The following is a 24,739-nucleotide window of genomic DNA, read 5'->3' on the forward strand; positions in this document are numbered from 1 at the left end:
GATTTGGTTACCTCTAAGCAGATGCAGATACGAATTCGGGAGCAAATTTTGGTTATCCATTTACACCCATACTAAAAAACACTCAAGTTGACACCTACTCATTCATTGCAAAAATGGAGACACAATGTATTGGTGGGCCAAAATCTTTATAAGTAGTAAGCCCAACCCATATGCACCTTACCTTGGACTTTGGCCTAGCCTTGAAACCATGTGGTAGGGAGGTGTAAATGGATGGTTGAAATTCGCTTTGAAATTCACATTTGTATCCATTTAGAAGTATCAAAATCTGTCCAATTACTAATAGAATGTTGGTATGGCATTGCCCATTTCTATTCAATTATTATTTAATTAATTTACCTTTTTGGACTTGTTTTCTTATATTTATATACTTTTTTACTTGAGATATGTGAATATTTTTCTAGATTTTCTACTGAAATAAATAAAATAAAAAAACAAAAAAATAAAATGAATAGAAAAAAGAAAAGTTACTAAGTTCTTAAATTTCAAACATAATCCACAAAAATAAAATGGTAAAGATATGAAGAATAATCTATTTTAAAAAATCACTATCAGAATATCATCCGAACTCTACTAAATCTATTTTAAAAAATTGATAGAATATTATTTGAATATGTCCAGATACGGATATTGGTGTTACCATTATCCGATCCAAATCTGATCCGTTTACACCCCTTGTTGTAAGCCAACATGGGCTTTCTCGAAGGTCACAAAAATGGCAATCCAGAATGTTCAAGCCCATGAGCATTCTCTGGCCCGACCGGAACTTAAATTGGACCCGAACTTTGTTTCAACTCTCAGCCGGTTAGACTGGTTTAAATATCTAATTGCGGTTTGACCATATTGAACCGGACCATATTCCCATGCCCGTTTCCTTTGGCAGACCTCTACAGGTCCACTGCATCCAGAGCTTTAGGTCTTAGCACAATCTAAATTTTACAAGGAAGAGCTGAAACTCTCATCCGAGACCGGAAGGAAGAGAGAAAGGGAGCATTTGCAGGGTAAAAATGTCGTTCAGGGGAGTCAAGGTTCCACCAAATTCTGCAAGCCTGCAGGAGGCTAAAGGCCGTGTCTTGGATTTCTTCAAGGAAGCCTGTCGATCGATCCCAACCATCATGGATATTTACTATCTTGACGACGTTACCACGACAGCGCAGCTGCGTTCAACAGTTTCTGCCGAAATCCGAAAAAATCAACATGTCGAGGATCCTAAGGTGCTGAAATCTACTCAGTTTTTTTTCCCCGTCTTCCTTTATAAGGATTTGATTTTTTTTTTTTTTTTTAAATTTGTATATTCTTTTTTGGATCTACAACAGTTTCACGATTTCAAACCCCGAGTCGTTTAATTGTTTTTGTTATTTATCATTAATGTTTTTGGGTCGATAATGGAATAAGTAAACGATGGTCTCGCCCCCCCTTCAGCTGTGATTTTCTGGTTTCATGTTAGGTATCTGGAGTTACTCTTGGTTATTTGCTTGTTAATCTAATTGACTATTTTAGCTATCCATGAACGCATATTCGCTTCTCCAATTCTTGTCTGAAGTTTGTTATATCTGGTATATGACATACTAATATGGACTTGATTGTTTGTTCTTCTGGAGATTTGCATCAAGAAAAGAATAGACGTGGATGAATAAGTAGTTGACCGATAGAGGATCCAAATATTCTTCATATCTCAAATGTCAACTACATGTGTGAAATATTTCTCACTTGCAGTGCCAAATCACATACAATGTTATGCACTTCTGAGATGATTCTCTACTAAGGATACATCAAGCAATTGGGATTGAAATGAAAATTTTGAGATCCATGTTCGAAAGATTTAGTAAAAGTATTTTAGTATCGGTTTCTTGTTGTCTGATGATTTTTTGATCTTCATTGGTCTGGATTAGGAAACTTAATATGATTGTCCCTGCCTTTTCAAAAATAAATGACTTTTTCCCCCGCTAGTTTGAGAGAGTAACATGACCTTTAGCATTACCATTACAGATCCTTAATTATAACATAAGGTTCTTAAAATGTGAAGAAAGAATTTTCACGTATGGTTTAAAGTTGAGATGGGTTCCAATGAGGTTCAGAATAGGAACAGGTGATTTAAGTAGTAATAAGAACTGGTGATTTAAGAAGGAATAAGGGCAAGGTTCGACAGATTGGTATGGGCTCTGGAATTGGTTGCTTCTGATTCCTAAAATGACCAAGAACCACAACTGCCTGGAACAACTGTAGTGGATTGGCTGTAACCAGGAATTGCTGAGTCTGATTCCACCCACCCAATCCTCATTCAGACTCCCCCACGGCTCTCAAAAGAAAAGAAGGACACCAATAATATTACAAGAGTTGGAGATAGATGGGCAGAAATTCCAAGTAGAAGCAGAAATAGTTATCAGGAATTTGATTTAGTAGCCAAGAAAACAATACAAGAGCATTAGAGGAGCAATATCTAGGAAAGAGAACCTATGGGCACCCACCTATTCATCTGTCCAGAAATCCAGATCTCTCTTTGCAAAACCATGTACCTCTTTATAGATTTTTCATTCTTCCATACGAAGACTATAAATTACTCTAATATCAACTAGATGTTGAAATAAACTAAGATTCCTATTTGATTCCTAGTCCAATAACCTATACAGTGTAAATGATTGCTCCCAATAAACAACAAAAACCTAACTAAAAAGGCTTAAAACTCAAAGCTTTGTTATACCTAAAATTTCCAAAAAAATAGAAATTCTGCCACAAAGCCAAAGCCTGACACTGAGGTCTGTAACTCTTTTTACTAGCCAGAATATCGACAGAATTAGCTTAAAAAATTAATAGAAAGAACTTGGTCTTCTTGGAAATGCACCTTTCGAATATTTCAGGCTGCAAAACTCATGCTCCAAGCAGGCCAGTTTTAGCCATTACAAAACAAACTGAAGGAAAAGTGATGGTAATGACCAATGTTGTGACTATAAAAAGGAACCTTCCTGACACTTAAATGAATGACATCTCTGGAATAAAATGTTTGTCCAAAAGAAATATTGTTGTTATCTATAGTTGGAGATGGTCTCGTATCTGATGTAGGAGAAACCCTAGAAACTAGGGGACCTACAAAGTGGGCTACTAGACTCTTATAATTAAACACCTATTCTTGACAAATAGTAAATAAAGGAATTTGCAGCACTTGAAATCTGTTTAATCATGCATGTAAGACAGCGAAAGTAGAGAAATAAACACAATAAGTCTTACTGGTAAATTCAACTAAACAAGAATCAATAGGGAAACAAGGGGATGGGGATCTTGGCACCATAACACTAAATTGAATGCAAGGGTATTAAGAAACTTAAAGAAAATAGAGCTATCCTAATCAATATCAGATTTCTAACAAGGAATTCAACAATTAACAATGTAGAGGGAGTATTGGAAAGTTTTTTTGTGTTTTAAACAAAACTACTACCAAAGACTAAATGAGAAATATTTATGGAGAGATAATGTTACCTGCTGATCCTGGCTGCAAAAACAGTGGTTAGAAAGCATTTAGGAACATAAATAAGAGAAAGAAAAAAATATTTTGAAGTAGTGGTGAATCCTAGGAAAGGAGAAAAATATATTTTGAAATAATGGTGTATCTGAGGAAAGAGAGTAGGTGATAGGAGAGAGGGAGAGAAAGTAAAGAAACAAAGAGAAGGGAAGGGAGACTAACAACATAAAACTAGATTGTCGTATAAGGGAAAGAGGGAAGGGAAAAAAAAAGAAAAAAACAAAGATTTTTTTCTGCAAGAAAATTAGAACAACCGTGGGGTTTGGGGAAGAAGAAGAAGATTTTCAAGTAAGAAACTAGGTCTTTTTTGAGAAAAAAGAGAGTAGATATGTGTAGAGGAGAGCAAGGGGAATTTTTCTAGTGGGAAATAAGGGTGAAAGGAGGAGAAGGAACTTACCTGGAGAGAGGGGGAAGAACTAGTACTGCTAGGGGAGAGAGAGAGTTTTTTTTTTTTTTTTTTTTTCATTCATTGATTGCCAAAAACAAATTACATACAAGGTTTAAATAAAAAAATTGATTCCTCACAACCCTACATGTTTAATTCCCAAAATAACCCCAACTTAAGTTGTAAATATAACCCAAACTCAAAATAATTCAAAATTGGGCAAAAATAGACTCTAAGCCCAACCCATAAAGACTTAAACATGAAATTAAAATATTTCAATTGGTAAACTACTACCCAACTCACTAAGACTAAGGAAAATAACATGACAAACTGCCTATGAGCAGTGTTTTTCATCGAACCATAGGATCCTAGCAATCTGATAACCTCCGAACTCATCATCCATCCACATAGATGTTGTCGTGGGATGATCTCTACGTCGGCGTCGTCGGTAAACTCGGGACTGCTCACTGATGTCCTCATCAGCTCTCCCTGACTTTGGAGAATTCACCTCCGGTGAATAAAGGCTTTGGTAGTACTCTAGCATGTCTGGGTCAAGTTGTTGTAGCTCCGCCATCGTGATCCAAGTGTTGTCAATCTCAGGATGTCCCCACCACTTAACTAGGAATTCTCTGTAACCTCCCTCTTTTGTAGTTATAACTTTCTCATCAAGGATCTCTTTAACTGTCTCAACTTTGTTGTGAAACTTAGGCATAGGTGGTACTAAAGTAGTAGGGAGTGAAGGGGTCTTACCAGCAGGGTCATCAAAAACAAAGGGAAAGGTGTCAAGGTCATCTGGATAGAAAGATGCAGTAGTAGGAGTGCCATGGAAGGGTACAAGGTCCTCCACATTGAAAATATTGTTGATCCCCATGTTAGTTGGCAGATTAAGAACATAGGCATTAGCTCCTATGTTCTTCAAAATCTCGAATGGTCCTGCACTACGAGTATGTGGCTTGCTTGCTTTCCCTTTAGTGAAACGCTGCGGTCTGATCTTAACCATCACCATATCTCCTTCTTGAAACTCTTGCAGTCGTCGATGCATATTAGCTTTGGACTTATATTGATCATTACTCAGTGCTATTCGCTGTCTTATACTTGTATGTAAATCCAATATGTGCTGCACAAAAAACTCGACTAATGGGGAAGTCCTAGAGCTGGACACAGCTGGAATAAAGTCTATAGGAGCCTTGGGCTGGTATCCTAGACAAACCTCAAAAGGTGATAGACCAGTGGTTCGGTTCTTAGAGCTATTATAGGCAAACTCGGCTTGGGTAAGGACCCGGTCCCAACTGGTAAGGTACTCTCCTATAAGACAACGCAACAAGTTCCCTAGACTTCTATTAACAAATTTGTCTGATGTGTGATGTGTATCTGGATTACTTTGCGAGGCAACTAGAGCATAAACAACTCGTGACTCTTTACACTCAACTTCAAATTCTTGCTGATTTAGTATGCCAAGTGTTTAAGAGTAAGTTTGTTTGATGGTACTGCCTTTATGCTCCACAACCTTAAGCTCTTTTGGGGCGGTAGGGGTCAATCGGATCTTTTTCCCTTTATATTCAAAGATACAGATGTTAGATTTCCCATAAGTAGTGAGATCCCTATCATATAACCATGGTCTCCCTAGAATGATGTGAGCAACATCCATCTCTAGGACATCACACCACACTCTATCCTCATAACCAGCAAAATGTAGGGGAACTAAACACCTAAGGGTTACAGGGATAGTAGACTGATCAACCCAAGCAACCTTGTACGGTTTGGGGTGAGCCTCTAGTTTGAGCCCCATTCTGGAAACAACACTTTGAGCAATTACATTCATGCAACTACTACCACTATCATGGCGACTCGACAGTTCTTACCTTGATGGCAAGTATAGGTAATAAAAATATTAGTCCGTTGCCAATCATCAGTATCTTTGGGTTGTGATACCATACAACGCACAACTCCAAGCTTAGACCCATATACCATATCAAGATCCTCATCAGATATGTCCTCATCTGGTCTATGGTCTTCATACTCAGGCTCCTGATCATCATCCTGATCTAAATCCACATGGTCTTGCCCTCCAACATAAAGGTTTCTGTTGGGGCATTCCCTAGCAACATGTCCAAATCCTTGGCATTTGAAACACTGGAGCTGGCCAGCTTTCATGGGGGGAGTTCCCAAAATGCCTTTACCCTTGTTATCAATTGGGTGTTGTGGATTAACAGGAGGTCTTTGGAAATTGGTAGTGTTAGGGGTAGACCTTCGGAAACTAGATTCTCCGGGCTGAAAGCTATTTTTTTGAGGAAAAGTCTTCATGGACGTCTCAAGTTCTAGAGCAATCTTAAAGGCTTGAGAGAGGTGCAAGTCGTGACCGGATATCTGAGTTAAGTCCAGTAATAAACCTAGAAAGTGTTTGCTCAACATCCTCACGAGTACGGCTTCTAATCTTAAATTCATTGAATTTGGCCATGTACTCAGCCACAGTTAATTTTCCTTGCTTTAGGGTGTTCATTTCATCCAATAAGTTCAGCCTATAGGTGATAGGCAAGAACTCCCTTTTAAGCCTTTATTGCATCTCAACCCAAGTGGTCACTGGCTCAAGTCCTAGATTGTTCTCTTGGTACTCTAATTCTATCAAAAAATCTTGGGCAGCCCCGGTAAGCTTAATCTTAGCAAGCCTAAAGCGAACATCTTCCGACATATTATAAAAATCAAAGTACCTGTCCATTTGTCTAATCCAATCTAGTAAGACTTTCACATCTATTTGGCCATCATAAGATGGGGCCTCTACCTTGACTATCCTCCTAATATCGAACCCTCTTATCATGGGTGTCAAGAGCATTGTCATGCTCATAGGTTGCATGATGCATAGGACCAAGATGTCCACGTGCTCCATGACCTTTATCTCTACCTCTACCTCTTCCATTACCTTGGAAATTATCCCCAGTTCTATCAAGATCCTCGAGGCGGTGGTCAAAGTTCTGGAGGTCCACTTGGTAGTTTTCATTCCTAGGCCCATTGGCTTGAGTATTATGTCCATGCTGCTCTTGCTGTCCCTCTATGGCTGTAAGTTGTGTTGCAATGGTCCGAACATTACATTCTATGGCCTGAATGGTGGTGGCTTGGGCTGCCTGTGCTGCCCTTTGGTTATTTAACTCCTCTTGAGGTGTTTGAATGGCCTTTAAGATCTCTCCATTTTGTTGGAGCAGCTGAGTCAATTGGGCACTTGATGAACCAGTCATATTGGAATATTCGTTTCCACTTCGAGTTACTACCATACACAGTCTGACCTAAAGACACCTAAACTAAAAACCAGCAATTCTAACAACTCGAAACCTAAAAGTCCAGCAGTACTGACACTCTAAATCAGGCTCTGATAACAGAATTGATGTAGGAGAAACCCTAGAAACTAGGGGACCTACAAAGTGGGCTACTAGACTCTTAGAATTAAACACCTATTCTTGACAGATAGTAAATAAAGGAATTTGCAGCACTTAAAATCTGATTAATCATGCATGTAAGACAGCGAAAGTAGAAAAATAAACACAATAAGTCTTCACTGGTAAACACAACTAAACAAGAATCAATAGGGAAACAAGGGGATGGGGATCTTGGCACCATAACACTAAATTGAATGCAAGGGTATTAAGAAACTTAAAAGAAAATAGAGCTATCCTAATCAATATCAGATTTCTAACAAGGAATTCAACAATTAACAATGTAGAGGGAGTCTTGGAAAGTTTTTTTTTTTTTGTTTTAAACAAAACTATTACCAAAGACTAAATGAGAAATATTTAGGGAGAGATAATGTTACCTGCTGATCCTGGATGCAAAAACAGTGGTTAGAAAGCATTTAGGAACAGAAATAAGAGAAAAAAAAAATATTTTGAAGTAGTGGTGAATCCTAGGAAAGGAGAAAAATATATTTTGAAATAATGGTGTATCTGAGGAAAGAGAGTAGGTGATAGGAGAGAGGGAGAGAAAGAAAAGAAACAAAGAGAAGGGAAGGGAGACTAACAACAGAAAACTAGATTGTCGTATAAGGGAAAGAGGGAAGGGAAAAAAAAAGAAAAAAACAAAGATTTTTTTCTGCAAGAAAATTAGAACAACCGTGGGGTTTGGGGAAGAAGAAAAAGATTTCCAAGAAAGAAACTAGGTCTTTTTTGAGAAAAAAAGAGTAGATCTTTGTAGAGGAGAGCAAGGGGAATCTTTCTAGTGGGAAATAAGGGTGAAAGGAGGAGAAGGAACTTACTTGGAGAGAGGGGGAAGAACTAGTACTGCTAGGGGAGAGAGAGAGAGAGCAGCATGAGCTTCTTTTTTTTTTTTTTTCATTCATTGATTGCCAAAAATGAATTCCATACAAGGTTTAAATAAAAAAAATTGATTCCTCACAACCCTACATGTTTAATTCCCAAAATAACCCCAACTTAAGTTGTAAATATAACCCAAACTCAAAATAATTCAAAATTGGGCCAAAATAGACTATAGTAAACTACTACCCAGCCCATAAAGACTCAAACATGAAATTAAAATATTTCAATAGTAAACTACTACCCAACCCACTAAGACTAAGGAAAATAACATGACAAACTGCCCATGAGAAGTGTTTCTCATCGAACCATAGGATCCATAGCAATCGATAACCTCCGAACTCATCATCCATCCACATAGATGCTGTCGTGGGATGATCTCTATGTCGGCGTCGCCGGTAAACTCGGAACTGTTCACTGATGTCCTCATCATTATCTCTTCCAACCTAGTACATTGATCATTAGTTGGTTTAGGTTTAATACCAACCAAGGCCACAAAAGTGGAGTCTTATTTAAGAAACTAATAAATTACCCAAGGAGGAAAACAATTTCTTATAGCCATGACTTTTCACAATTTTACTCATTGTTAGGAGGTTTTATAGTTTGCTTCATTTGGAGTCAAGTACTACTAGGATCTATTTCTGGTGTTATTCATGTAGTGTGGTCAACTTTGCATTGATCTCAGTTATAATTGATTAAGTTTTGTTTTACGATTGGCTATTTGAATGCTTTTTTAATTTGTTAGATATAGATATTGGAATATTATATTTCCTCCCCCCACCCAACAACCAAAAAAAAAACCAAAGAAAAGGTTATTGTTGCAAGGACAGGCTTTTGAAACTTGTATGTTTGGGTGGTTTTTGGTCTATTTTGAAGGGTTTATTTGGATGCATATCTAATGAGACATGATCTTGCAATTATAAACCAGTCCTTCACAATTGTGAACCAAACTCTATCAAGTTGTTGATACATTGTTTCTTCTTCTTTAGGTTTTGGCCTATTTAAGAACCTAACAGTCTATACTCATGCCTCATGTGCTTTAGTTTTTATTGCATAGAAAGCTTATGTTATTGTTGTTCAAAAATGGAAATTTTCTGAACAATGAAGACTGGTGCCCTTCTTTTTTTATTGTTTTCTAGAAATCATGATTTTACAAGATTATGGTCAAACAGGATTGACTTGTTTTATTCCGTTTGGTTGACTGATGACTGATCCAGTAGCGGCAGGCTTTTGCTCACTGGTTCAGCCAATCATTTGTTTGGTTTTTTCCCAAATGACTTACAGCTGTATGGCTTACAAATTAGAAAAACTCCAATAATCAACACTCCTTAACTGCTTGCTAGTTTCTTATTCTTGCAGCTATAAATCAGTCTTTTATAAGATCAAACCACAGCTATTTTGTCTTTTTGTACACTGTAAAATTGAATCCCAGATTCAGCAATATCCTTTACCTTAAACTTTGAAATTTAATTTCTTTTGAAGTATTTGTTATCAGGAATATACATCAACTTAGTTTATTTTGTTTTATCCATATCTTATCTGTATTTTCATTCTCTAGTCTCAGATTTGCACTTAATAAGGGCCTCCTAGAAATGAAATGAGGTTTTGTTTTATCATATTGATGAGGGCATTAAGCTAGTATAGATGTCATCTATATTGCATATCAACATCACTAATCAATTACTTCAGCTTAGGAACTACAAGCTGAAATCTTTATATATCTTCTGTGTTGTCACTTGTATTCTGGATGCTTTTCAAAGCTGTATCATGTATCTTTTGTTATATTATACTAATGTGGCATTGATGCAGCGGCTGAGGCTATTATATGGCTGAATAAGCATGAAAAGATATGTAAGCTCTGCAAGAAAATATAGCCCAAAGTCCATGACTATGGGATTGAGTTTGGATCCACTTAGGCTAACACTTCTAAAACTAGTTTCAAATTATTTTTAATTTAGTTTTTCAGGATAAACATGTGATTTTACAGAACTATGAATATCAGGTTTTGGTAGAAATTGTTACAAGGAGGGGTTCCTTTTCTTTCTTCTATCATTAATTTTTGGAAACTATGCTTACCTCTGGGCATAGATGTCAAGATGTCACCTAGGCAATTCCTTGGCATCTTTGTTCAACCTGGGAGCCTTTGTTGCTTAGGCAGGAAGCCTTGCTGGCCTAACTGGTGTCACCTTGGATTCTAACCCCCTCTTATGCCTTGGTTCGCGTAGGGACTCTGACAACTGTGCTCTGGGCAACCCTACCTGCATGTCCCAACATCAAAACATTACTGGATCTGTAAGTTCTTGAGTAGGGAATACATTCTGTCATACTCCTGCTGGTTCTAGTTGCAGAAATTTTCCTGAACTCGTCGCTTGCTGTTCTGGTTGGATGCTAGTTCGAATCAAGAGGGATTTGAATAACAATCCCTCTCCCAGACTTATTACCTGGTTTCTTATTTCTGCTTTTTCTATTCTTTGTCAAGGTTGAAGAAGCCATAACCCATGCTTTCTAATGTTATTCTGTTTCGACTCCTCTATATTCAACAATTCCTAGCTTGTGATTTAGAGTCCTATCAAACTACAATTCTGCCTCTCTGATAACTTAAATTATTTTACAGAATCACCACCATCTCTGTTAAATACTGATCTAGTTTGCCAATTAACCGTGGACTCGATTGTTCCCAACTTGACTGGGCCCATAACTGATCTGAGCCTGGGTTTTTGAACCAGGGATTGCCCAATTGTAGCCTATTGTTGGACACGGATTTTGAGTGGAGAGTTTTTTGAGTTGAAACTGATGTCTGCGATGAGCTGCATATACCTCTTTCTCTTCCTCTGCATTCTCTTTTAACTTACCTTCTTGCGTTCTTTCTTTTCTCTATTTTCTGTTGTTCTTTTCTTTTTCTGGGCCACCAACAGTCCCCATGTAAGTTGATCAACTTCTTAGTAAACAAGTATTTAACTTGACATTTTGGACAAATAAGGCATTTATCTGGCTCCTGAACCCCTTCCCGTCATGTGATTAAAAGTCTGTTTAAAAGTTGAAGCTAACAAGATTACTGGACTTGGTTTCAGAGCTCTGAAATTGTTGAGTTGCTGGCTGTCTTGGGGTTGTTGAGTTGCTTGCTGTCTTGGGGGACCATCAGTTTCCCTTGACAGAGCATTGATAGTAATTCTCCAGCACTCTTTCTAGGCCGATCCCCTGTCTTATGAGGGAGTTATCCTTGTGTTTCCAATCATAACGTGTAAAGGCTTGGCTGATCAAGATAAATACTAATCAACTTACATAATAATTGGTTGAAGAATGATTTGTGCTCTAATCGGGGCAAGAAGGGTCACTTGGGCATTAAATGTCCCAGTAAGTTTCATCTGGTGAATGTGGCAGAAATGCAATCAGCAGAGAAATATGACTATGATGATAACAGTAAATTTATACCCTTAGATGATGAATTTCAAGTTCAATCTATTAGCCTTACGATGGTCAAGGAACACCAACATAATTGTACAATTACGAAAGGGAGTTTTTCTGCATGCTGCTGGTTCTATGGATAATTATACAATTGTTGATAATTGGGCAGAAGCAAATTTTATCTCTGCTTTGCACAACTACATTTGTAGTTTGGGCCGTTACAATATCATGTGCCTTGCTTAGTCTCCCTGTTGGGGGCACTTTGACATTCTTCTAGGGTGACTTTAGCTGCAAATGGCATATATTCTTACGAGGGTCAAGGAACACCATCAAGGTAAAGCAAGTAGAAGGAAGAAAAAGGGTGAACACTGTGCCGAAGGCTTCTGCACAGGCAGAGTCCCGCCCCCCAATAATTATTTTTTGTGTGTGTGTGTGTGTTGCCATCCAGTAACTTTTTCTGAGAGGCTGTTTCAATGCGTTGACCTCAGCCTACAACTGTGGTCCACTAACCATTGTGCCAAGCCCAGCTCTCAAGGTAAAACAGGTAGACTGAACTTAAAACTCTCAAAAGCTGGCCTTACAATCTCCTTCATGTTAATTACCCAAACAAAAAATAATCTCCTTCATGTATGGTAACTTTCTCTCCTTGCCAAGCATGGGGTTCCAGTTCGACCATCCTAGCAGTGGGATAATTACTAGGGTGTCTTGGGCTCACAACCTAACTTGAGAATTGAGTCCTTTCAAGGCCAAGAGAGTTGTATTTAGGCAATCAGTTAATTAATGTTCCTTAGAGATAATACTATAATTTCTTTCATATATCTTTATCTTGTTAGAGATTGATTCCATTTCAGTTATTGAGTTCAAGTTATAGTCAAAATTTCATTTCATATTAGAGTTTAATTTTAATTTTAATTTTTTTTGTGCTAGTCCTTCTCTGGACAGTGATTTTGAATCAGAAGTTTTTTATTTGAAGCCAATGGCTTCCATTTGCTGCATGTACCTCTCTCCTTGAATTCTTTCTTCCTCTCAGGTATTCTCTCTTGAATCTCCTTCCTCTATTCCTTTACAAAATCTTGAAGCAGACCATCACCACAAGAGGTGCATTCAATCCAAACTTGAGCCACAACTGGTGGCTGGTTTGGCCTACAGGGTTTTAGCTTCTATTTTGGAGTTGCTGCCATATATTCCAAGTCAACCATCAGAATCATTTGAAAATTTAGCGTTAATTCTTTTCTGTTCACATCTCAATAGATCAAAGTTTGGTTTTTTTTTTTTGGTTGAATTTCTGAGGGTGGCTTGGTTGATTCCCTATTTTTCTGAGTCTGCCTTGTGCTGCTCATTCGTTTTGTGGGTTTTACTAATTTAGTCTTATAATTGAAATCTTTATAGATCTTGCGAATTGCCAAACTGCAATTATTTTTAAGTTGTTATTGCTTGGATATGGTAGTGCATTTGTGTGGGTGGTGTGGGTTGTGTTCTGCTTGTAGGCCTGGCAATCTTGGTTGCAGTGTGAGAGGGGAATTTGAATTGTAGCTGGTAAAAGTGGGATTGATGCCAGCTAATAGTGCTTGCATGATAATGGTCTAGTGACAGCTCTATTTAGTGAAAGTAGCCACAGAGGCATTGAGTTTTCCAGACAGTTTATAGGTTGATCCAGAGACTCTTGAGGGAGTTATCCCTTCTTGACTTCGACCAGCTTTCTGTTGTCCTGTTCAATGCTAGGAAGGTTAAGCTGTTGGTTATTTAATCCTCTAATTCTTTGTTCCAGTTTTGTCCTCTTCTCCTCATGCTATCCTCTTTGATGCTTATTTTAACTTCCATTTTTAGTTTATCCCTACATGGTAAATCTTAGCACCTGTTATTTCGTCTCTTCTTTATCCACCTATTTTAACCTTGCAAAGCTGGTATATTACAATATTGCCACTACTGGTTGCTTTGCCTTCATTGTCGGAAAACAGCCTCGCCATGATCCGGTGGTAGGACTGTACATAATGACCATGCCTGATCCCAGACCGTGGTAGGTGTGGGAGCCTCATGCACTGGGTATCGCTTTTTAATAGCTTGGGTGGGCCCATAGTAAATCCCGTCAGTGTATCATACTATCATTACCTGGGTTCTGCATCTCTGTCTGTTAAATCAAGGGTAGAGGCTGGTAAGCTAAGTTACCTAGGAATGTGCCTAGGGTCTAAAGGATCCACTTCAAAGCAATCTTGAGAATCGATATGTTGGTATTACAGAGCATTTGGATTAATCGTAGAATTTGTGCCTGCATGCAGCCATATTTGTAGTGTTTGTTCCAACATAAATTGAACAATATGCTAGAAACAACAAACTTCACTCTTACACATTTGGGCACTTCTTGTCTCTTTAATAGCAAGAAGACAACTGCAAATAGGTTATTAGCCTACTTTCTGTTTCCTCTATTGTTTTTTCAGAAAACATTTCAGCTCACGTATAGCATGTAGAACTGGTTTTATAAACAATTCAGAGGTTCATAATCCCAGTTACAATTACAGTACCCCACTACAGCAGAAAACTGAATTGGACTGAGTAGTTGAAATCCAGTTTACTACTTTTCTGACCTGTCTAATCGAAACTTTTAACCTTAGAATCTGCAACTAGTAGAGAGCTTATGACGTCAGCATATTCTCTTCTTCTTCCTTTTTCAGTTCTTTTATCTCCGTCTTCACTCCCTGGCTCTGAATAGTCATCCCCTGTGGGTGAAACATATGAGCTCTGTATGCCCCAACTTTTATTGTGCTGCCCCAGTTATTCTAGGCATGAATGGATACTTTACCCCATCTTTTCAGTTAATTAAGAAACTGGGGACAGAATTTCTGTTCTTCCTATTTGTTTTCATCGCTTATACTTCCAATCCAAACAGGTTCTCAAGAAGTAGAAACAAGTATTTTTATTACTCAAAAGGAAAAATAGGAGACCCTAGCTAATTGCACAAGTTCCACTGACTGTTGAAGAGGCAAGAAGAAACAACGGGCTGTTTGTTGTTTGGTCTTCTACTGGACCTCTTTGTTGTCGATAGGATCTCAGGTCCAGGTGAATGGTAATGCAGAATCATCTCTGTTTTTCTTCGCATTTTGATTATAAACTTTCTCGTAAAAGAGTGGAAATTTTTTTCAGCATCTTCTGTTGTTAGTTCATGAATGGTTACTTGATTATGAAGATTATTATGTTCGAGGATGTAAGATTCAGTGGTGTGAAATAATGTATTATGTGGTTTATTTATGATACATCTTTGTATCTGCAGGTGATTGACATGATTCTTTTCAAGGCAATGGAGGATCTAGGAAATATCGTACAACATGCGAAGCAGCGACATCACATCATAGGAAAGTATGTGATAGGGCATGATAAACTGATACAGGACCTAAGCACCAAGGACCCAGGAAATTCAGACTTCCTTAAAAAATTCTATGCCAGCAATTATTTCTGAGCTATTCTGTAGCTTATCTTGGCCGGAAGTGTATGTCACTGGATCTTGATCTTGGATCAGAAAACATTCAGAAATAAGGGATGGAAACTGGCTCTACTTGTGTTTGTAACTTCTTTTTGTGAAAAAGATCAAATTTGTGCTATTTCTTTAATCCAATTCTGCTTCAAGCTACTACGGAGTATGCTGTCTCCTTTTTGACAATTTGAAACTTTCTGATTTGCGTGAAAGCGGATGGATGATGGTTATCTTGAAGTGAAGCAAAATTTCACAATGCAATCAAACAGAAAGCAGTGAAGAAATTGCATGCGAATATTCATAGTTATATGTTACAGGAATTTATTGGCTTATATTGCTTCATTGCTAACTACCCTTCCATGAAATAGAAGGGGGTGCTGAAATCAGCAGACGCTGTTTTTCACCATTTGTTGAGATTCTAAATTTAGGAAGACCTTTTAGATTTCCTCTACTTGCATTCAGAAAAACACCGAAGGAGAACAAAATGCAAAGAGAAACAAGAACAAAACAGCAAAGTTTGGTGTACTTCAAAGGATGGAGTTCATTTTGCTTTTAATTATTAAAAAATAATAATCATTTTTACAGAATAAATTTAACTTAGAATTAAGGGCATTTTGATTAGAAAGTTTCCAATTATTTTGAAAGCAAATTTTAAAAAAATTTCCTTGGGTAAACATGTAAGTTTAACAGTTCAATGGATAAAAATAAAGTTATACCATACCTTAAAGAGGCACTTGTAAATTTCCCTAAATTCTCTCTTTAATATTAATGAGCTAATTCTTAGTGATGGTTAAGGGATTTGGTTTAGTAGATGTTTCATAATTCATTCTCTTCTGCTACTTTTTTGTTTGGACAACTCGAAATTCTATATTGTTTCAGTCTTGAAATCGAAGTTGGGCAGTAGTTGATTTGAAGCTTCTTCGAGTATCCAACATGATGAAGAAAATACCAAATACTCCACCGGAAAGATTGCCATGGACAAATTATAATTAATTGTTATGATATTTTAGAAATAAAGAAATCTTCTCAGTCTAAATGTACCACGAAGATGGTCAAACACATAACACTGGTTGCTTACGGATGGATACCCACACAAGATCTCTTATAAACCACATGAGATCGTCATCCCATACAAGAGGTATGTGATTACAAGCTCTCCATTCTCTCTCCGTTGAGCTCAACGCTTTCGAGAAGGGAACCTTACTAGCTTCCAAACCCTGGAATCTGTCATCTAAGCTGACACGGAGCTAAGCCAGCGAGAAATAAACGCACAGGCAGAGCAAGACACGCACAGAGATGTCTGGAGAGAAGACAGACACAACAAAGCATCAAAGAAGACTTTAAACACTGAGATTTTTCAATGCGAGACAAAAGGCAGAAATAGAATTTGGAGAGTTGAACATGTTAATAACAGGGGAATAATAAAGATAAACATGAACTATAGAAGGGGATGGAAGGATACCCTTCTTTTCTTCAATACTAGACCTGAACCCTAAATAGAACAGCAACCGCAAAAATCTGTCCCAAAATAACATGGTTACATCTAAGCTGGCTGGATAACAAGATCAGAGAAGTGCACTCCACCCTATCCTCAGTCAAGCAAATCTGATATTGCAGTCTTCTTAAATGCATCAACCTGTGCCAACTGTGCTGCCAACGCTTTGTTAGGGAATACGTTGTCTGCCTTCATCCGATCCATGAACCCATAAGCTGGCATTTTGGCGTTTATGTAGGCCTGGAGAAGAGTTTGGTACTGTCGGATCCGACCAGCATATCCTGCCTGTTTCAACCTGTGGAATATCTTTTCTGCATTATGGACATCACCCCTTTTAGCATATTGTTCCATGATTACAATGTAAGAGCTAAACATCGGCTTCAATGTGCTCTGTTGAACTGCCTTCTGCAAGATTGAGTCTGCTTTCTCCACATCCCCAGCCTCCACATAAAGCTTCACCAGCCCATCCCATGTTAAAGGGCCAATACGGCATCCACTATCAGCCATCCGCTTTGCAAGATCTTTTCCTTTGGACAGCAGTTTATGGTCTGCATAAACTCTCAGTAGTGCTGTATAGTTCCTAGCTGGGAGCTTCTTCCAAGTCTTGCACATCTTCTCAAACACAGCTTCTGCCTCCTCTATCTTCCCAAGCTTTCCCCAGGCTTCGATCGCAGCTACACACTCCTCAAGCAGGAGTTTTGATTCACAAGCCTTCCAGACTCTCTTCACCTCATCAGCCTTCCCAAGTGCTGCATAAAGAGGGAGTAAATCCTTGCAGGCCCCACGATTCTCCTGTAGGTTGTGTCCCTCCATCTCCTTCAAAACTGCCTCTGCCTTCTCATTGAGGCCAGCATTAATATAATGCTTAGCCAGTATGGCTTGGGTATAGTAATCAGGTTCAATCTTTTCAGCCTTCATGGTCTCTAGTACCTGCTCCATACCTGAAATATCACAGGACTGCCCTTTTGTATCTATTAGGAGCCTGTATGTGAATCGGGTTGGCTTGACATTTTCTTTCTCCATCAACAGTAAAACATCGGCTATCTTTTTCTTGTCATACCTCTTATAGAGGAGGAGCAACTGATTGCAAGTAAATGCTGTGACTGGAAAGCCCAAATCTCTCATTGTGTTGAAAACCTCCTCTGATTTCTTTACATTTGTAGATGCAACACAGTTAGCTAAAAGAGTTCTGTAAACTAATTCACTCCTGAATGATTCTGGGATTTTCCCAATATACTGCTCAGCCTTCTGGATGCCCCGTACTTTTGCTATCAAATCAAGCAGAGAAGCATAATCTCTTTCAGCAAATTCGCTCTGCTTATTCTTCTTCAACCACTCTAAGACCTGCAAACCAAAGATGGGTAAGACTTACTTGAGAATGAAATTCAAATCCTTACAAGAGAAATAGAAATGGATCATAACCAAACAGACAACGTACAACAAAAAGGCTTTGTTTTTTTTTCAAATAAAAAGTAGCCAACACAACAAACTTCACAGCAAAATTACAACGTACAACATTTGTTCTGTATGTTGCGAGGTAAGTGTTAACCAAAGACCCCACAATTCCAAAAACCTGTTTTCTGTGAGTGGATCATACCAGACCAACCCACAGAAATGCAAATAGGGATCAGAAATGAAGTCAATGTCACAAAGAATAAAGAGATACCATGGCAATGTCAAAGCTTATGACGATGAAAGGCAGGAATGATTTGAGGAACCCCCCTTTCATAAGAAAGACGGGCACAGGAAGGTTGGAAGGTTTCACTTTTGAGGACCCGTACGCCATCTGTATTGATGATGGTTTTCGTCACCCTAGCTCGTTCTTCGATTTTGAGATCTGTAGATTCATAGAACAGAAGAAGAGTACGCACGCTACAGGGACCAAAAACTCAAAACCAAAGTTCTGGTGACTCCCCTGAAGCCCAGATGATTCAACAAAGCCAAAAACTCTTGCTGCAAAAAACGGCAGCAACAACCATCGTCAATCAGTGGACACTGTCACAGGCAATGATCTCCTCAAGGGGGAACCTCTTTTGTCCAAATGAGTGTTTTTTTTTTTGGGGGGGGGGGGGGGGGTAATTAAAAGGGGATGCAGTAGTGGTGCCCTTGCGCCCCCTGCTAGGCACTATTCGGACTTTCGAGTTCAACCAATGTTCAAACTTTCAAGTTTGACCTATGCAAGCATTAGCCCTATGAAATACCAACGCAAGCACTGACCCCGTCAGGGTAGCACCACCAAAGGCCTATTATAATCCACAAAAGCCAGTAGTGACCCCATGCCTAGGCCAAAGGGCATACAACTGCCCAATGTGAGAAACAGAGGAGCAGAGGGGATTCGAACATGGGACATAGGGGCAACCAAACCACTTGGGAGTGAGCTCCGGTGGTCTTGTCCAAATGAGGTTTAGATGCATAGGGCTTTGAATTTTCACACAAGGTGGCATCCAAAGATCAGATCTTGAAACACAAAATAACAGAAGATTGATGGTCTAGAGCCATTCTTTACTAGTCTAGACAGAGCTAGAAAATATTCCAATTTCATCAATGGCAAAGCTCTACTAGTGGTCCCTTCTGTTTCTTTCTTTCTTTTTTTTTTTTCAATTGTAAAGGAAAACAACAAAATGGAAATGGGATTGGAGGCCAAAATTTCAAAAACTACTGTGACAATCAGCTAGATTCTATAAATGTGAAATAACAATTTTGTATTTGCCTATACTTTCTCCTTTTCCCAGAGTTAGAAACCTGAGGTATTATAGAGAAAATCAGAAAGATGCAAATCAAATATATCCAAATTGCATGGAGGACCGAAAAATCAAGACAATTTGCTTGGATGAGAAGAGCTTTCTCCTAAGCCACACAGACTCAGAAGCCCAGTCAAGCTTCTTCGAGCTTGGGTAATAAGGCAAAGGCCTACTGACTCTGCTCCCCAAGGAGTGAAGCTTGTCCCACGCTCTCCATTGCACTATCGGTGGCTGTTGGAAAGGTTCTTTGTTCTCCATTCCCAAATCTGGAAGCCTCTCCTCAATCATGAGGAGAGAGATTCGACTTTATTGAAACAAATATTTGGAAAAGTTTCAACCTGTAGAATGTTGCACCTAAACAAACAGACCCAATGGGACAAAAATAGTCAAATAGCTACTTCGTAAAATTACTGAGCTTTCATAATTTTGATCCTTCATTCTAAAGCTTCTCAATCTAATGACTCCAGCTTGCTCCTAAGTTTCGTCTCTCACCACAGGAAGAGAGTGGCAGGGATGCCAGGGAAGGATGATTCATTTTTGTATCAAATATCAAGCCTAACGATCTAAGATCATATCGAATTAAAACAAAATAAATAAAAAAGCACAAAACAACAAAAGAAAAAAAAAGCAAAACAACAAAAAAAAGAAAAAAAAAGTTATTAAACTGAAGAAGAAGAAGAAGAAGAAGAAGAAGAAAGAGAAGAACTTCAAAAGTTATTAAACTGAAAGTAGACTAGTAGTAGGTAAACAGGAAAACAATTTGAATCTTGAACTTAGAAACTGCAATGTTTAGAACAAAAAACAAATGCTGTTTACAGAAGTAGAATTAACATCCAATAATTAAATTCGAAGTTAAAGAAAATCCTTGCGGGTTACATGGATTCTTGCCTTCCAATCAGCTTTGTAGCATGGTCTCAAACAGAGCTGATTGGAAGGCAAGAATCCATGTAGCCAACCTCATTTAGTTGCAACAAGGCTGCTTGTTGTTGTTTGTTTGTAAAAGCATAGGATTTTATGAGTACTAAAAATTGATACAAACAGAAAAGAGAATTGCAAAAAGTAACTCTGAATCAACAGCGAGAAGGGAAAGAAATCAAGTTTCGGGAGCCAATCCCATATGGCAACCTCAACAGCTCCAGAACTCTTCAATAACTTCATACTTCACTCAAATCACCCTTAATTAATGGCACTCACTTTCATGTACTTATAAATTTGGCCTATTACATTGATAAACTAGACAGTACAAATCTCAAGGCCTTGCGATGTTTCAACATGGGCTAAAATAAAGCCTTCCAAGGCCATCAAACATTTCATAACTGCTGCATCTTAGCAGGGAATGGATTTTCACCATCAATAAACAGGATTATTACTGGATTTCAGTGAGCTCTCTGAGAATGCATGCCAATACATAGAAGCACAACTTACGTCTAATATTAACACAAATTGCAAACCCTATCCCTAAATTCTAACTATTTTGAAGAAAAAATTGCGACTAGAAACTACCCATAAGCTTAGTGTGCCAACCCTAATCTGCATATCAAGGAACAATCTTCAACATGGAAAAGCCTCCATCTCAAGCATCCATGACAGGAAATTTTAGCATTTCAATCCTCAAACTCATGTCACCTAGACAGTATAATCCTCCTAACCACCAGTGTAAAGAGAAAGTTACCTGAATTCCACATGTACATCATGGGAATACAGACAAAAACTAAGGATGGCTTAGAATTTCTAATCTGTTAGAAAAGAACAAAAAGAAGCAGCAATAAATAGAAAGTAGAGTTCACAGAAAAGACAAACTAATATATGTATTTCCTTGAAAGCCCGTCAAATAGTTTCTTATACCCAATATATGTGAGCCTATCCCAGCACTCATTGTGACTGCAACCAACTCATTTCAGTAAATTGCCGGCATCAGTTCTATACTTTAGAACTGATGGGTACATATTGATGGCACATAACAACTTGAAAGAACTTTTATCAAGATCTCAACACATGCAAATCAAGAACCTATTAGCCAGAGAGCTTAGACTGGAAACTGGATCCAGTCAAGGACTCTTCACACCAGTAGGGATGAAGTAGCCATTGAAGTAATGAAAAGTTTAGTTCCCTTTTGAGGTCAAAACTATTAAAATGCATTACCTAAGCAGAAGAAGGGCTGTGAGTCAGAAATTTTTTGATGAACATTTTATTTACCTTACAACATAGGACAGTTATCCCCATTTTGTCAGCTTTAATATCAGAGAATAAATTTCCTCTTTTGATCAGCATAAAATACGTGCAAAAGACAAAGTAAGAAAGCAGAACAAACAACCACTAAATATGAAAATAATAATTAAAAAGAAACATCCCAACCGGAAAAACTGAATGTCTGGTAACTTAGAACATAATAAGTTCCAGAAGATTTATTTGATCCAAATACTTGAAAACAGAAAACTTTTTATGCCATAGCACTGACATACACCAGCAAATTTACAGTGGGTTCCAATCAACTGGGCAGTGCAGCTACCTATCTATATCATACAAATGAATGTGCATAACGATTCACTCAGGAAGAAAAGAATGACTTGGAAGTCCAGTGTAAACTTTCTTTGAATCTTGTAGAAAGTTGATGGCAGCATGGAGGAAAACAACCAAAAATAAATAAATCCATAAAGATGAGGACCAATCCAGAGGCAACTGCTGTAAAATTTTCAATATACAAGGAGGATCAAGCAGAGCTTACCTGCAATGCCCTTCCATACATTCTGTGCCTCCGAAGATTAATCATAGTAATTGATATGTCAGACTGACTCACAGTATTCCCTTCTGCAACCCACTTATCCAGGGTACTTCCTACATGAGAAGAACTTGCAATTGCCTTGAATAAATCCAGACGAGGCCATTTTTTCTTTGACTCCTTAGTTGCAATAGTCTCAGACTCAGTCTCATCATCCGACAAGTCAAGCGCGTTTTGAGAGGCTTCAGCTGAACTCTCTACAGAATCAGCATCTGATAGCTCTGGCCCAAATAAATCTTCATCAATTTCCACCCCTGTGTTGCTCTCCTCAATGGAATCCGTGCTAGCCGGGGTTTCAAGTTCAGAAAACCCATCTTCCAATTCTTCTTCATCCCCACTACTCTTTGCACCAGCTTGTGAAGAGAGACCACGATTCCATAGATGAATGTACAAATGAATAGATGGAGTATGGTAAGGCCTCTTTGGAAGAAGACATGCACTAGCTACCAATTCAGCAGGTTCAGCGATACCCACTGCATTCTCTATGTAATCATTTCGTACATTTAATTTAGTGCAAGAAGCTCGAAGAGCCCCTACACGACATCCTTGGCTCCTGCGAATGTACGAAGTATCAAGGTTAGATTGATTAAATTTGTTTATATCTACCCGTAAACATCTACAACCCATAAAAGGAAAAAAGCAAACCTTTTGAGAACTCATAGGAAAATATAATTATATAAAGAGTCGCATAAGGTTTAAGGCAAGCGCACAAAGCAATTACATATAAACATTTTTTGCGTTATTTTAAAATTATTAGCAAGTTGTACTCGTATCAAAAGACAACAAACGGAACGAGGGGGCAGGGAATTTTGTGCATTCAAGTAGAGGACATTGGCATCACTTGCAGACAAATCAGAAGATTGAGAAATGAGAAAACCAATGGGAAAGGAAAAGGGATTACTCCATAATCACTACCACAGAGGTGTAAGGTTCAAATATTTATCTCAAAGAAGATCAAACCATACGAAGAGATAGGGAGATTGAATTTATCTAGAACACTAAAGAAACTGTGGTTTTTCCTCTTTTTGGATAGGGGGAAAAATTTTCGGTACTTCAGAAGAGTTTCAGGATAATTGGAAAAGAAAAAAAAGATTTCATCAATTATTCATTTGTAGAAGAAGACAGAGAACCACAAGCAATACAAGAAATGAAGCTAAAACCATTACCTGAGAGGATTAGCAGCTCTGCCAAGTGCCCACATGACGAGCACTCCACCGTTTCTGACTGAAAATCGAAAACCTTAAAACCTTAAAACCCTAAACCCCTAGGAGAGAAAAAAATAATGGTCAGTGATGAACTAATGATATACCCTTCGTTTCTGGCTGTCGTGAAGACTGCAAAGTGAACTCAGATACGCGTTAAACCCTAAAACCCTAACCCAGTTCTAAGATCCGTTTTACAAATTCTCAATTGGCTAAGATCCATTTGAGTAAAACATTTTTAAAAATATCTTATTTGATAAATGTTTTTCAAAATCACTCTATCTGGGGAATTTTTTTCTAAATTATAAGGGATGAAAACTTAACAACTTGTAAACTCAAGGGCTTTACATGTTATTTATTTATTTTTATTTGAAACTGAATGTCTCAATTAATTTATGTGCACCTTGATTAATTCCGTACGAAAACTTATATATATGAGAGTGGAACCTCGACCTCAGCAAGATTTGAACTCTTAATCTCTTACTTATAGGGTCTGAGATGTTGATATTTATCAATTGAGTCATGAAAATACAAAATGTGTCGTTCGTGTGTGTGAATCTTGCTCTAGTACCATATTAAATTTACAATAAACATTCACACACAATAATTCAATAATTAACGTGGTTCAACATTCATTATGAAGCTCACATTCACAACAAGAAAATCCCCAATCAACTTACTTTTAGGGTGAGATTTCATTATCTTTAAATAGAAATGAGTAAGAGTTTCATGAGAAGTTAAATTTTAATATGACTCTCCCTCTCTGGTAGTCTCCTTATAGAGTTGAAAGACTAACAAATTACATTCATATATTCACGTGGCTCTTATGTGGATCATGAACTATGATACTATTTTACAACCTCCAATTGGTGCAGCACCTAACACCGGCACACAAGCTAATAAGAGTGCACGTAATGAGATTTTTAATTTTCTCCGTTGCTAAACCTATAAGCATTTTCTCTTTTCCCTGTGTAGAAATCAAACGTCTCCACACTTTCACTTACATCAGTTTTATTTTAAGCCCATGAGCCCATGAGCCCATGGCCATAATTTTCTTCCAAGTCCAATACCTGTTGAGTTGATCTAGGTGAGCTTGGAAACTTAAGCTGGGTTTGATATGCATTTCTGGAATAGATCTTGAATTCCATTATTATTTTTATGTCCCAATCTAAAATTCATTTTCGACCAAAACTCAAGAGCAATTCTAGGTAGTCCAAATCAGATGATACCCAGACCTTAAAATGGAAATTTCAGGCCCATATATAACTAGCCGAAGGTAAAAGCCCATATGTGATAGTGATAGATTGATACCCAACATGAAGTGGACATGAACCACATAATGGATAACTTCACTGCTCCACATGATGCGATGGTTTTTTTTTTTTTCTTTCTTTCTTTTGGTAAACCAACATTCAATTCAATGAACAAGAGCA

The 24,739-nt window shown here is 38.0% G+C and overlaps 2 protein-coding genes across 3 annotated transcripts; one reads left to right on the top strand and one right to left on the bottom strand.

Moving 5' to 3' along the window:
- Positions 1 to 907: 907 nt before the first annotated feature.
- Positions 908 to 15,275, top strand: LOC149010023 (LYR family of Fe/S cluster biogenesis protein). Its single transcript, XM_089161076.1, has 2 exons — positions 908 to 1,232; positions 14,889 to 15,275. The coding sequence occupies exons 1-2, from the start codon at positions 1,026 to 1,028 to the stop codon at positions 15,072 to 15,074; spliced, it is 393 nt and encodes a 130-aa protein (XP_089017202.1). The 5' UTR covers positions 908 to 1,025; the 3' UTR covers positions 15,075 to 15,275.
- A 772-nt stretch (positions 15,276 to 16,047) lies between these two features.
- PPR596 (pentatricopeptide repeat 596) lies at positions 16,048 to 23,511 on the bottom strand. Of its 2 annotated transcripts, none has more exons than XR_016174653.1 (4): positions 23,271 to 23,511; positions 22,051 to 22,657; positions 16,552 to 17,928; positions 16,048 to 16,389 (listed from the first exon to the last, which is right to left on the bottom strand). XR_016174653.1 is itself a non-coding variant. In XM_089163554.1 (4 exons), the coding sequence occupies exons 2-4, from the start codon at positions 23,303 to 23,305 to the stop codon at positions 16,681 to 16,683; spliced, it is 1,890 nt and encodes a 629-aa protein (XP_089019680.1). In that variant the 5' UTR covers positions 23,306 to 23,328; positions 23,414 to 23,501; the 3' UTR covers positions 16,400 to 16,680. The 2 variants fall into 2 exon arrangements, 1 of the variants encoding a protein (XP_089019680.1); XM_089163554.1 differs by lacking the exon at positions 16,048 to 16,389 and having other exon boundaries at positions 16,400 to 17,928; positions 23,271 to 23,328; positions 23,414 to 23,501.
- Positions 23,512 to 24,739: the final 1,228 nt, after the last annotated feature.

Source organism: Hakea prostrata, chromosome 7, assembly GCF_041222555.1.
Source record: "Hakea prostrata isolate BN-2017 chromosome 7, UWA_Hpros_2, whole genome shotgun sequence".
Classification (NCBI taxonomy): Eukaryota; Viridiplantae; Streptophyta; class Magnoliopsida; order Proteales; family Proteaceae; genus Hakea; species Hakea prostrata.

Coding starts and splice junctions, on each gene's coding strand:
- LOC149010023 (XM_089161076.1), top strand. CDS start 1,026: ATGTCGTTCAGGGGAGTCAAGGTTCCACCAAATTCTGCAAGCCTGCAG. Junction 1,233..14,888: donor AACATGTCGAGGATCCTAAG/GTGCTGAAATCT, acceptor TTGTATCTGCAG/GTGATTGACATGATTCTTTT.
- PPR596 (XM_089163554.1), bottom strand. CDS start 23,305: ATGTGGGCACTTGGCAGAGCTGCTAATCCTCTCAG. Junction 22,658..23,270: donor AGAGCTGCTAATCCTCTCAG/GTAATGGTTTTA, acceptor GTACATTCGCAG/GAGCCAAGGATGTCGTGTAG. Junction 17,929..22,050: donor TGTATGGAAGGGCATTGCAG/GTAAGCTCTGCT, acceptor TTTGGTTTGCAG/GTCTTAGAGTGGTTGAAGAA.